Source organism: Alosa pseudoharengus, unplaced genomic scaffold, assembly GCF_046254945.1.
Source record: "Alosa pseudoharengus isolate Yale_2024_CS ecotype anadromous, Long Island Sound unplaced genomic scaffold, YU_APseudo_1.1 YU_APseudo_1.1_scf_1, whole genome shotgun sequence".
Taxonomy (NCBI): domain Eukaryota; kingdom Metazoa; phylum Chordata; class Actinopteri; order Clupeiformes; family Clupeidae; genus Alosa; species Alosa pseudoharengus.
Window position 1 is genome coordinate 53216227 of NW_027468564.1, and position 14509 is coordinate 53230735.

At 47.6% G+C, this 14509-nt stretch overlaps 1 protein-coding gene across 4 annotated transcripts in view; it reads left to right on the forward strand.

The window, feature by feature from the left end:
• Positions 1-14509, forward strand: part of LOC143132958 (E3 ubiquitin-protein ligase SMURF2-like) — a 65275-nt gene extending 50766 nt beyond the window's left edge. For all 4 annotated transcript variants that reach the window (XM_076292789.1, XM_076292804.1, XM_076292797.1 and 1 more), the window contains 9 exons: positions 954-1161; positions 4280-4383; positions 4668-4782; positions 5226-5404; positions 6197-6334; positions 6804-6924; positions 7777-7978; positions 8996-9071; positions 9818-14509. In XM_076292789.1, the coding sequence (XP_076148904.1) occupies positions 954-1161; positions 4280-4383; positions 4668-4782; positions 5226-5404; positions 6197-6334; positions 6804-6924; positions 7777-7978; positions 8996-9071; positions 9818-9917 (1243 nt within the window). In that variant the 3' untranslated portion in view covers positions 9918-14509. The remainder of the gene's footprint in view (positions 1-953; positions 1162-4279; positions 4384-4667; positions 4783-5225; positions 5405-6196; positions 6335-6803; positions 6925-7776; positions 7979-8995; positions 9072-9817) is intronic.

Sequence of the window (14509 nt, forward strand, 5' to 3'; positions counted from 1 at the left end):
TCGGCCCAGTCAGCAGGATCAGAGCAGATTAGTCCTGTGATCCCCTCCAGTTTCAAACGGCCCCATGTCTGAACAGCTTTTCCTTTTTTTTATTCTAGTCATATTTTTTGGAGTGATATTACCAGCAGAAATCCGCTCCTGAGCCTGTCCCAGTTTTTATGTTTATGTCATTTTTATGCCCCAAGGGTAATCGGGGCGAAGCGTCTGACTTCCTGAAAGTCCCGCAGTGTCTGCGGGCAGGTCGAGCTTCTGGTAGGGCTGCCCAATTACGGATAGAATCATAATTATTTTGGTCAGTATTGCGATCACAATTATTCAACAACAACTGCAAAGCAAAGGGGTGCTCTGGATTTACACGACAAGACGAGAGCATTGTTGCAAAACGGAATGCAGCACAATAATCGTTACATTTCGATTATGTTGTTTTTTTAGTCCTAACAGACGATTAATTGATTCATTGGATTAACTGCACACCCCTAGCTTCACGCCTTAATCCAGGGCCTCAGCCCTGAGCTCTGGGACACAGGAACCAAATGTGTGTGCTGAGCTTCCACCTGGCATGGCAGAGTAAACGCCCCCAGACCCCTTCACTGGGGGATATCGGGGAGCCCAGACTTCAGAGAGCTCAGGTCCTTCTTTGGTCCTCTGCGTGTTCACCTTCTGCATTAGTGTAATGAGCTCCAGGCCTGTGTGCCAAAGTGGGGCAACCAGTAAGTGAAATCAGCTGGCTGCGGAGCTGGGGAACATAAACAGAGTGGGGCTCGCTGATGTGTTTTCTGTTCTGTTCGTTCCTTGGTCGTCATGACAAACATAAACAGGGTCAGAAATTCAGACTCATGGAATCTCTCTCTCTCTCTCTCTCTCTCTCTCTCTCTTTTTTTCCCCCTCTCCCTCTCCCCTCATCGTCCCCTCTCTCCTCCACTCTTCCTTCCATTTCTCTGTCCTCCCTCCAGCCCTCGCCCGCCCCAGCTGAAGGAGCAGGCGCCTCCGCAGCAGGTGCTGTCCCCGGCGACTCTGCCCGAGGACCCCGAGTGCCTGACGGTGCCCAAGTACAAGCGGGACCTGGTGCAGAAGCTCAAGATCCTGCGGCAGGAGCTCTCGCAGCAGCAGCCCCAGGCCGGACACTGCCGCATCGAGGTGTCCCGCGAGGAGATCTTTGAGGTGAGTAGGCGCGCACGCACGCACAGCGCACACTCACACGCACGCACAGCGCACACTCACACTCACACACACACACACACACACACACACACACACACACACACACACACACACACACACACACGTGCACTCACACCTATGTTCATGCACATCCACTTTTCTCACAACTGGTCAGGAAAGGTTCGAACGACATCTTGATTTTGTATGATTCCAAGGCACACTTTCTAAGAACACACACCAGCTCAGCTGAACTGCAACCAGAAGATCACACACACACACACACACACACACACACACACACACACACACACACACACACAGCTGGCCCAGGTTAGCAGGCAACCATGTCGTTCTGTGGTTATCTGCCCAATGAAATGAGATCCTCCTCCGAGCGTGGTGGTATCAGCACTGTACATGTCTCAGTGGAAGCAATCACAGGGTTCCCACGGGTCATGGAATTTCTGGAATATCATGGAATTTTAGAAAGTCTATTCCAGACATCATTCTTGGGACAAAGTCATGGAATATCAGGGAATTTTGTTGTAGCAGTTTAAAATGTACTTATAAAATTATATAATAGATTAATGCAGATATATTTCCCTGCAGAATTGGTGTATATCTGGTTATTAGCTTTACTGCTTGTTTGAGTAGTTATGGTTAGCCCAACTTTTGTTTATTCAATGCCCATTTAATGATCTCCCACTCTAAAAAAAAGTAAAAGATTCTTAAACGCTCTGTAACTGCTCTGAAATCTTTGGTCGGTATATTGTACCATTCATTATAGTAGGTCATGGAGTTTCAGTTTTTTTGTCAGGGAAAAGTCATGGAATTTTACATCTGACTTAGAGTGGGAACCCTGCAATCAGCAAGGTCTGACAAAATGTTGATGTCATGTAATCCCACCACGGCCTCTCTGAACCTCAGAGCCTTGCCTGTGTAGAACCAGCACCCCAGACTGAGAGCACGGCTCCTCTGCCCTGTTCTACTGGAACCCACCCAGCCGCCCTGTGGTGCTGAGTTGACTGGAGCTGTTGTTGGCCTAGTGTGAGGGAGGTGTGCGGGCGGGGGGGGGGGGGGGGGGGGGGGGGGGTTGGTAGTAGAGATGGCCCCTCTGGTCAGGGCTGGACTGGTCAGGCACCCTCAGCACTGGGAGAGACGGGGCCGACGGCCGCTCTCCTCCAGCTCTCTCAGCCGCTCTGCCTCGGCTCAGGCATCTGGCTCTGGGGGGACGGGCATTCCTACTGGATGAGGGAGACGGAGGGGGCGAGAGGGGTTGGGGTTGTGGGGGTGGGGGGTTGTGGGGGTGGGGTGTATGGTGAAGCTTGGCCCAGCGCGCGCTCCATAACTCGTGCAGTTGGAGTCGCGCAATAAAAACAAATATATTAGTTCATCGACTAGACGTGACTGCTGCAGAGAAATAGCAGAAAAGAAAAAAGGGGGAATGCGGTCGTCCTGAGAGAGGCGTCAGACACCACGACTCAGCACTAGCATTGGGCTGTTGGAGCATGTGGGTGTGTGTGGGTGTGTGTGTGTGTGTGTGTGTGGGTGTGGGTGTGTGTGTGTGTGTGTGTGTGTGTGTGTGTGTGTGTGTGTGTGTGTGTGTGTGTGTGTGTGTGTGTGTGTGTGTGTGTGTGTGTGTGTGTGTGTGTGTGTGTGTGTGTGTGTGTGTGTGTGTGTGTGTGTGTGTGTGTAAGTGAACGTGTGCATATGAATGTACGTGCCAGCTGTGCAAGGTGTGTGTCTGACTATGCACTGTGCCTGTGTGTATGTATGTTAGTGTGAGAATGTTGGGGTGAGCGAGTGTGTGTGTGTGTGTGTGTGCCAGCGGTGTGCTGTAGTTTCCAGTGCAGCAGGCGTTGGATGGGGAGAGGCCGGCGGTGGCGTGGAGGCTGCCCGGAGGCCGTTGGCTGCGCTGCGCTGTGCTGCGCTGCGCTGCTCTCTTCTCCTCTGTACTGCGCTCTTGTGTTTGCAGTGGCGGGCAGGACCCACGCCGCTCTCTCCCTCCGCACCGCCAGCTCTTACGTAATCCACACTCGATCCTTCCCTCGCTCGCCCGCTCACTCGCTCCCTTTCTTCTTCTCTCGCTCAGAGGAGAGCCGAGCGTTGCCGGGGTTGAGATGAGATCATGCTTGCTGGTACATTCCGGCACTCTCCACCTCCTCCTCCAACATCTCCTCCTCCTCCACCTCCTCCATCTCCTCCACCTCCTCCTCCTCCTCCTCCTCCTCCTCTCCCTGTTCTACACTGAGCCTCGGGGCTGAGTGGTTTTGAGGGTGGACTGTACCACACTGTTTTTTGGGGGGTGGACTGTTTAGGCAGAATGTTCTGAGCATGAACTCTGTCAGTGTGTTCTTGGAGGTGAACTTTCAGGCAGAAGGTTGTTGTTGTTGATGATGATGTTGTTGTTGTTATTCTTTGAGACTCTTTGAGACTCTCAGGCTGGATGGCTTTACGTGTTGGCGTAGGTTCTTGTTTACTGAACTGTCGTCCAAGTGAACGAAACAGATTTGCTGTGCGGTTTCCTCAAAGCGGAGTCTAATGACCGTTGCAATAACAACAACATCACACTGCATTTACATGGCGCTTACAGTGAAGAGGGAACCTCACTAACCACCACCAACGTGTTAGGTTGACACAAAGCGAAACTGTGGGGTGTTTTTGTGGTGATCAACTGTAGAGTTTGTTTATGAAATTCCCCAGTAAGAGCTTCAGCGGTGGGTAAACATCAGTGTGTGATCACAGTGAGTGAGAGCAGCGTGACTCATATCTCTCAGCAGGGTAGCGGTTGCATCAGATCAGATTGGGAGAGTGATCAAACCACCGCACACACACTAAATCGCCACACTCAGCTTTCCACATTCACTTCCAGTAGATTCCGTTGTTCTCAATACCACTCCGCACACCAGAATCCCACTTTGCCGCCGCCAGCGTGTAAATGACCATTCCGTTCTATTTTGTCGGCGTCCTCTCCAGGGTTTGCCCGTTGTGCACAGGGCTTAAAGCCGCCCCAGGTTGATTTGTAGGTGTGGGTCTATCAACGTTTACATAGACCTGTGTAACATTATCTTCACCACAAAAGTGTCAAAATAATTGTGTGTGTGTGTGTGTGTGTGTGTAGGAGTCGTACCGGCAGGTGATGAAGATGAGGCCGAAGGACCTGTGGAAGAGACTGATGGTGAAGTTCAGAGGAGAGGAGGGGCTGGACTACGGCGGGGTGGCCAGGTACGTAACACCCAGTGCTGTCTGCCTGACCCAGACGGTCAGTGTGTGTGTGTGTGTGTGTGTGTGTGTGTGTGTGTGTGTGTGTGTGTGTGTGTGTGTGTGTGTGTGTGTGTGTGTGTGTGTGTGTGTGTGTGTGTGTGTGTGCTGTGGAGGCCAACATGGTGTGCCACTGGGTTTTATGTGTTCATCATTTACTGTTTATTATGTCTGTATCCATCTCTGCACATGGAATTCTAATCAGATTTATCTCCATTTCTCTCTCTCTCTCTCTCTCTGTTTTATAGGGAGTGGTTGTATCTTTTATCTCATGAGATGCTGAACCCATACTATGGCCTGTTCCAGTACTCCAGAGATGATATCTACACGCTGCAGATCAACCCCGACTCGGCTGTCAACCCAGTGAGCAAACACACACACACATACACACACACACATACACACGCACCCGAGCACATACAGGCAAATAAACAAAAATATTTATCCACAACAAACACTTACATATAGTACATAAAAAGCTTGCATTCTGTCACTCACTCTCTCACACAGATCACAGACACAGGCACTTTCACTATGTAAACAACCTCTCATCCTATGTCTCACTCACTCACACATATACACATACGCATACGTACACAGCAGGGCCAGCAGTAGCAGATCAGATATCGCTCTCTCTCTCTCTCTCTCTCTCTCTCTCTCTCTGCATGTGTTGTACGTGCTGCCTGTAAGTAGGACAGCTGCCAGCCAGGAGTGAAGGGAGTAGATCGCCCACAGAATCTGATCCATCTCTCCCCTCTTCCTCCCTCTCCTCCTCCTCCTTCTCCTCCTCTCCACCCCTCCTCCAGGAGCACCTGTCCTACTTCCACTTTGTGGGGCGGATCATGGGCATGGCGGTGTTCCACGGCCACTACATCGACGGCGGCTTCACGCTGCCCTTCTACAAGCAGCTGCTGGGCAAGCCCATCACCCTGGACGACATGGAGTCCGTGGACCCCGACCTGCACAAGAGCCTCGTCTGGATCCTGTGAGTGGACAGACCAGTGGGAACTGGACTCTCGCACACACACACACACACACACACACACACACACACAAGCGCATGCACATGCTGATAGGACGTGTGTGCATACACACTCATCTGTTGGACACACACACACACACACACACACACTCTTTGAAGAGCCCACTTGTTCTGATCTGAAACACACACAGTTTTTTGGTCGCTCACACATCCACATCATTTGTCATCTTAGACAGGGCATGCACACCACACACTGACGCACACCAATTGGCTTCCAAATGCTCTTTCTCACACACACACACACACACGCATTATGTGTTATGATTCCCCACTCACAAATAATCAGACAGAGTCTGAGTCTTATGAAGACCAGACGCCGAAATCTGGATCAAATGAAGACAGAACAATTACTAGTCAATCATTAGACATTACACACACACACACACACACAATAACTTATTCATACAGGAACTCATTAGGACACACTCTTATACACGCATGTTTCCTCACAGGCATACTCACACTCCCGGGCTTATTCACATTGGAATCTGCCAAGAAGCACACAGACACACACACACTCTTACACACACACACACACACACACACGCCCACTAAAACCACTACAGACGATGAACTCATCAGACCAACCCAGGGCTCCTCACTAACCCCATTTTTAAACCCTTTCACCCCCTTTGTGTGTGTGTGTGTGTGTGTGTGTGTGTGTGTGTGTGTGTGTGTGTGTGTGTGTGTGTGTGTGTGTGTGTGTGTGTGTGTGTGTGTGTGTGTGTGTGACAGGGACAATGACATCACGGGCGTACTGGACCACACCTTCTGCGTGGAGCACAACGCCTACGGCGAGATCATCCAGCACGAGCTCAAGCCCAACGGCAAGAGCGTCCCCGTCACCGAGGATACCAAGAAGGAGTACGTCAGGTGAGTCCGTCCATACCCCAGCCAATCACTGACCCAGGATCAGCCCTGGCCGATTTGCGCAGGAACTTTCCAGAATGTCTGGAGCTGGAGTCTCTAGTGTCTTTATTGGTCTCTCCAGCTTTGAACTGTTTTATGAAGTGATGACATTTTAAGCTTGAACTGCACAATTTCGGAGAACTCACAAACTCATTTAAGACTTCCAGAATACGTACAGTCATTTAAGACTTCCAGAAAATCTACCAACTCATTTAAGAAAAATCATCCATCAATCACCAAGCCTCCAGATTTTGTGATGGTGCAGCACTTGATTGTCAGTCTCATATGTGCCCCAGACATCCTTAAACACTCCTTCATTGGAGTGCATTTGGTTGTTGATTGAAGCATCTTTTGAGAAATGGCGTGTGTGTGTGTGTGTGTGTGTGTGTGTGTGTGTGTGTGTGTGTGTGTGTGTGTGTGGCCGCGTCCACAGGCTGTACGTCAACTGGAGATTCCTGCACGGCATTGAGGCTCAGTTCCTGGCATTACAGAAGGGCTTCAACGAGGTCATTCCACAGCACCTGCTCAAGGCCTTTGATGAGAAAGAGCTGGAGGTACCCCCCTCACACACACGCACGCACACACACACACACAGGTTTGCAGTACAGCAGGGTTCAGGAGCAGTACAAGAATAAAACATAAAAAATATAGCATACATAAAATATGGACAAGGTGTTAAACTGGGCGAAGCATACCAGGTGTTCATCACAAACCCTTAAAGCTGTATCCAGCCCTGTAAAAATGTTAAGGAATGTTAATATATGGCTAAGAGGAGGAGAGAGGTGTAGGGTCGCTAAAGAAAGGGAGAGTTGTGGGTGGAGGCGGAGGCCAATCTTAATGAAAGTGGTGTGTGTGGGAGCAGGCTGGAGCCCACACTCCTCAGTGTGCTCTTCTCTCACTTTCCTCTCCAGATTGGATCCAGCTGTCTGTTTGTCTGGATCTATTTACCTGTCTATTGCCATATCTGTCTGTTAGTCTGTCTGTCTGTCTGTCTGTTAGTCTGTCTGTCTGTCTGTTTGTCTGATCTATTTACCTGTCTGTTGCCATATCTGTCTGTTAGTCTGTCTGTCTGTCTGTCTGTTAGTCTGTCTGTCTGTCTGTCTGTTAGTCAGTCTGTCTGGATCTATTTACCTGTCTGTCTGCTGGATCTACCTGTCTGTTGCCTTCTGTCTGCTGTATTTATGTCTTAAATAGGCTGTTAGTATAGTGGCTTTAAAGCTGTAATGTTCCTTTCAATGGTCAAGGTGCTCCTAAGGCTGGTCTTAATAACAGAATCACATGTCACAAGGTGCACAGAGATGCATGCGAAAGATGTCAAGCGCCTACCCTGATGGTGTGGATACCCATATCAACTAGTCTGTTAGTGCAGTGTCGTTAAAGGCCTCGTGTTGCTCTGATGTCCCCAGCTGATTGTGTGTGGTCTGGGGAAGATCGACATCAACGACTGGAAGTCGCATACGCGGCTCAAGCACTGCACGCCGGACAGCAACGTGGTCAAGTGGTTCTGGAAGGCCGTGGAGTCCTTTGACGAGGAGCGACGCGCGCGCCTGCTGCAGTTCGTCACCGGCTCCTCCAGAGTGCCCCTGCAGGGCTTCAAGGCACTACAAGGTGTGTGTGTCTGTGTCTGTGTGTGTGTGTGTGTGTGTGTGTGTGTGTGTGTCTGTGTGTTGTGTAGATGTGACTTTGTTTTGTGCACATTAAAGGCCTGGGACTGCATGACCTCTTGATGTGGCAGCTTGATGCATGTTTTGATGTGGGTGTGTGATCGTTTAAGCCGTGTTTGTGAATGTCTCTACTGTCTATGTGACTGATGGCCTCTGAACATAATGAATGTACCTGTTCTTATTAGCTCTGCAGGGTGTGTGTGTGTGCGTGTGCGTGTGGTCAGGGTTGTGTAAGGTGAGTGTGTGTAAGTTTGACCCAAAGCCACAGTGTCTGAGTGTGTCTGACTGTCTGAGTGAGACGATTTACTGGGACTCCACTCATCATCTCCCTCTGCTGTGTAAGGGAGACAGAAAGTGGCTGTGTGTGTGTGTGTGTGTGTGTGTGTGTGTGTGTCCGTTTGCGTGCACATCGATATCCCAGGATTATCCTGCAGTGACTCGGACTTAGCTGTGGTTGAGGTCAGTGGCTTTCCACTGAGCAACCCAGACAGTCTGACTGTCCTGTGGTGACACACACACACACACACACAGAAACACACACACACACACACACACACACACACACACAGGGAATACAATGAGGGCCTGTGCTGTCTGTCATGGTCCACGAGTGTCAGCTCTCTTAAACCATAGTGGAGGCGACATATACATCTAGATTTCTATGTCTGTCTGTCTCTGGGAAAATATACAGGGGCTCAGATGTTTGTGGAAGGCTCAGGAGACTGGACACTGTCCAGGCGTATAATATCAGCTTTGTGTGTGTGTGTGTGTGTGTGTGTGAGAGTGACATTGGAGGTTTCGGATGTTTGAGGTCTGTGTTGATGCATGATTCTGTGTGTTCTATACGAACAAGAGGAGCAGAGGTGTGTGTGTGTGCGTGTGTGCGCGTGTGTGTGTGTGTGTGAAAGGCAGATACCATGGTCATGGTGTTTATGTCGGGTGTGTGTGCTTTCGTCTTCAGGGGCTGCAGGACCAAGGCAGTTCACCATCCATCAGATTGATGCGAACACCAACAACCTGCCCAAGGCCCATACCTGGTGAGTCATGTCTGCCTCCCTCACACACACACACACACACACACACACACACACACACACACACACACACACACACACACACACACACACACACACACACACACACCACATGTTCGCTCTGACACAACACTATGGTAACCTTCCCTTCAGTAAGATGCGGTCTGCTGGAAGGGAGTAAAGCGGACTGGCTGGTCCAGGCTGTTCATATGTCTGTAGCAGGTCTGGGCCATGTGACCTAACATACATATCACGGTAGTTCCACAGATTTACTGAAAACCGTAATCATTCCTCTTATTGGCAAGTGTCAAAATACCACCCTGATAAATGTGCTTTGGGACAATGTAATATACGTGGTGAATATTGTCATCTGTTTAAATGACTCATTTTCAACTGCTGTCCTTTAGTCATTAGTTATGTATAAGACACAAGAAAAGAAAATACAACCAATTACAATCAATCATAGCCTGCCATGCCCACTGTATTGCAATAAGTCAATGTAATGAATTTTGGTCAGCAAAAGGATTAAAACAATTACAAACTTAAAACAATTGATTAAAACATTTCTCTTTTCCATCTATCTTTCTCCTCCTCCTCTTCACCCTCTCATTTCTCTCTTCCATCTATCTTTCTCCTCCTCCTCTTCACCCTCTCATTTCTCTCTTCCATCTATCTTTCTCCTCCTCCTCTTCACCCTCTCATTTCTCTCTTCCATCTATCTTTCTCCTCCTCCTCTCCTCGTCCTCCAGCTTCAACCGCGTCGACATTCCCCCGTACGAGCACTATGACAAGCTGTACGACAAGCTGCTGACGGCCATCGAGGAGACGTGCGGCTTCGCCGTGGAGTGACGGAGCGGGCAGACGAGAGCGACACACACACACAGGCGGACGGACGGACCGATGGACAGGCAGGGCGAGGCGGTGGTGGTGGAGGAGAGAGATGGACGGAGAGGGCAGTCTGGTTCTCGGAGTGACCCCTTCCACAGAGCCAGCAGCCCCCTCAGCCATCCCCTGGAACAGCTGCCCCCGCCGGCAGCCTCTCCCGCAGCAGTGGCCCCCTCCCAGACCAGAGGACCGGCAGGCTCGCCACACAAGAACACTCTCGCCTATTCACCCACCTGTTTTTATCTTTTATTATTATTTTTATTTTTATTAGTTTTGTTTTGTTTTGTTTTGTTTGTGTGTGTGTGAATGGGAGTGTTTGCTCTGTTCTTCCTATATTTAGATGATGTTTTCTGTTGATTTTATTTTTATTTTTAAATGTCTTAGCTGCTAAGGACTTGATTTTATTTCTGAACCTTGAAAACCTGCAAGAATCACATTTTTTTTGTACGCTTTTTTTCTGTTGGTTTTGTCTTTGGTCTGTGCTGGATAATTGAAATATTTTAGAGGGAATATTTTTAAGGGAAAGCACCGTTACATATATATATATATATAGAAATGTATTTGTTTTATTTTGGTTGTTGTCTTAGGGGGACAATATCTAAAACCGCCTGTAAATCTATACCTATATGCCCAGGTCTTGCGTCTGTGTGTGAGAATAGATCTTTGAGTCTTACAAGAAATCAAGGTGGGAAAAGACACACACACACACACACACACACACACATACACACACACACACATATATATGTAATTTTAGCCAGTCTTGGACTACATGTGAACTCGGTGATTAGTCCCTCCTGCTGATTGCAGGGTTGCCCAGACAGGTCCTCAGATAAGCCTGGTTCTCGTAAGCCGTGTGTGTGTGTGTGTGTGTGCGCGCGCGCGCTCAGTGCACTGCGGTTGTCCTCGCTCACACACCACGTGCCCTGGCCGTGAACATGACCTCATGGGGCATTATCAGTGTCACCACCGGCCTCTACAACAGTCCAGCTGAGGACCAGATGAGGTCATATCCTCTGCACACATCATATACATGCACGCACACACACACACACATATGTATACACACACATACATATGTATACACACACATATACAGACACACATGGAAAAGTTTGCTGTGTCCAAGAGAGGCCAGAAGAGCCATACTGCCGTCATTCTTGCCCAAAGAAAACATGATACATCATGTATCTAATCTCAAAAGTCCTACTGAGATCTGCCAATTCTTGCATAGGAGGAAATAATATTTTAATTTTCTTTTTTTTTTTCAGTCGTTTTATGCCATTATAGATCATGTAGTATCCAACGTGTGTGTGTGTGTGTGTGTGTGTGTGTGTGTGTGTTTAGTGGGAGTGTAGAGTGAAGGTTTGAAGCCCTAACTCAGCTCACTCCCTCTGGACCGCTGAGAATGACGTGGAGCAGCAGCACGGCCATCGTGGCGTCCAGATGAGCGTGGCCAAGTGACCCCCAGAACAATGAGTCGGAGATCGGCACGCTGGATCTTAAAGTTTAGGGCTGTAGGCTCTGAGGGCTTAAGACCGCCGCATAGTCAACAAATGTAGCTGCTATCCAACAAAGTTGTCGAGACCTTGCCATCGAGGTTTGACAGTGATGCTTCTCTTCTGGATTTGTGGGATTGGAGTGGTCCTGGGCTTCAGGCACAGTATGGGGGTTTTAGGCCGCCATCTTGGCCGTCTTGTACTTAGCTTGTGCGTTGTGATACAAACGTTGTGATGGCACCTTGTCTCTCCAAAGGGTCTGGATGTTGCGAGCGAGAATGTGTATTGCAAAAGTATATGAGCCCGTATGAGCTGTGGTGGATGGCCCTAAGTGGTCTGTCCAGATGAAATGTAAAATGGAGTGAAATTAGATGTGCGTTTTCTTCCACCCCCTTGTAGCCCCTCATCAAAGTGTGTGTGTTTTTGTGTGTGTTTGTGGATGAGTGTGTGTGTTTGTGGATGAGTGTGTGTGTTTGTGGATGAGTGTGTGTGTTTGTGGATGAGTGTGTGTGTTTGTGGATGAGTGTGTGTGTTTGTGGATGAGTGTGTGTGTTTGTGGATGAGTGTGTGTTTGTGGATGTGTGTGTGTGTTTGTGGATGAGTGTGTGTGTTTGTGGATGAGTGTGTGTTTGTGGATGAGTGTGTGTGTTTGTGGATGTGTGTGGATGTTTGTGGATGAGTGTGTGTGTTTGTGGATGAGTGTGTGTGTTTGTGGATGAGTGTGTGTTTGTGGATGTGTGTGTGTGTTTGTGGATGAGTGTGTGTTTGTGGATGTGTGTGTATGTTTGTGGATGTATATGTATGTTTGTGGATGAGTGTGTGTGTTTGTGGATGTGTGTGTGTGTTTGTGGATGAGTGTGTGTGTTTGTGGATGAGTGTGTGTTTGTGGATGTGTGTGTATGTTTGTGGATGAGTGTGTGTGTTTGTGGATGAGTGTGTGTGTTTGTGGATGAGTGTGTGTTTGTGGATGTGTGTGTATGTTTGTGGATGAGTGTGTGTGTTTGTGGATGAGTGTGTGTATTTGTGGATTAGTGTGCGTGTTTGTGGATGTGTGTGTGTGTGTTTGTGGATGAGTGTGGCCACTTTTTTGTGCTAGCTAGCCAGACTGTTGCTTAAGGTCCCTGCCGGAAGGTTCGCCCCAACTATGCAGAGATAAACCACACTCAAGGGAGGGGCTTCTGACCAGCTTTAGGAAATGATCAGTCTCCCGCCCCGTTAAAACAAAACGAAAAAGCCTCTTCTCTTTAAAACGAGTGTGATTATTTTTTTTTATGTGACATCCCAGTTTAAAGGGCAGAAATGTGTGTTGTTTTTTTGTTCGATTGTTTGTTTGTTTGTTTGTTTGTTTGTTTGTTTTTTCCTTGCAACTCTTGAGCACTTTAGAAACTTGGCAGACAGGAGATGCGCATATTCATTCAAAATACGACCTGATGCCGGAATTTATCCCTGTTATCTTGCATTGGAAATATACTTGGATATATATCTATGTCTATATATATACCTGTAATTTAGAGTATATATGTACAAATACATATATATTTTGTATATGGCTTGTCTATTCTGTCTTAGTATATTACACAGACCTCACGCTACATACTCAGGTGATGGCTTTTAGAGATATTTTTGATTTCTTGCTTGTGTGAAGCTTGTTTGTAATGACAGTAGAATGAGTCCTCAGCTCTGGTTGCATGTCTTCCTTGGTGTGTGAAGGGAATTGCCCAGTCTGTCCTGTGACCATGCCCTGCCTATAGAGAATGCATGGAGAACTCCGCCCTGTTTCTAAGCTCACGGAGGACTGAATTTCTTTTTCTTTTTTTTCTTCTTTTCTTGTTGTTGCCCCGTCTCCTTAAACTCCTCATGGCATGTACACAGGTTTGGACTCTGAAGTGAAAAAGTCCTGCCCCAGTGTGTTGGATGAGACTGAACCCCATATTCACGCAACTTCATGGGCTTCCGAGACGAGTACGCCAGGCCCCCCCCCTCCCAAAACCACGCGTGTTCTGAAGTCGGATCCCTCTGCTCATGAGAGTCCTGCACATGCATGTATAGGGACGTTTTGTACCTGCTTTTATTTATTTGCATTCTCATTTCTCTGCAGCGCCCCCTTTTGGTTTGTTCTTTTGTAACTGCCTGTCTATAGCAATCGATGACCATGGACTGTTCTTGATATTTGCATTGCAAGGAAGAGAAGAGCCCAATTTTCCCCTCTTGCCTTCCTAGAGTTCAGCTATAGCCTCTTGATCATGCAAATTGAGTATCATGAAATGGTGCTTTGTACAGTATACATTATTGTTCATATGCAGATCCAGACTTACTTTTAATTTATCTTAAAAAGAAGAAAAATGCAAAAAAAAAAAGCGAGAAAAAAACATCCTATATACATACATGTTTTGCACACAGAGACTTAAGTTGCTCAGCAATAAGGGGCAACTTCCATATTTACTGACTTTTGTATAGTTACTATAACACATTAACATGTCCAATACACACATACAGCTTTTGTGCTTTTAACAGTTAGCCGTAATCATAAATCTTCATTGTGCGTCATCGCCGATTGGGTGATTTTGTTGCGTATCAAAAGTCAGTTTTTGGGTAATGCAAATGCGTCCTCTGTAGCATGGCAAATGTATCTGTTATCTAATGGCTAACTGGTGCAGTTAGCTAGAATTGCAACACACTATGAGTCTTTTTTTTATTTTATTTGTTTTTGAGTGTTTGTTGTGTGATACGTTGGCCTTTGCTGCGCTTATGTAAATGTGTTCTGGACTCGTTTTTAAGCGACAAAACCCTTCCATGTCAAGCCATCTGAATCTTTTTTTTTTCCTTTTTTTTGTATTTTAATCATTTTGGTTTGCATTGGACTCATTTTGTATTTATTACTACAGTATGTCAGTCTCACGTGGCTGTTTTGTATGCTTTCTCTCTCTCACACACACACACACACACACACTTGTACATAAAGTCCCATTGAGGAGAACCAGTCTCCTGTAGCCCTGCAGAGATGAGCAATAAAGTCCATGCTGTTCGCAACTGGCAGCAAACCTGTTTAATAAACAG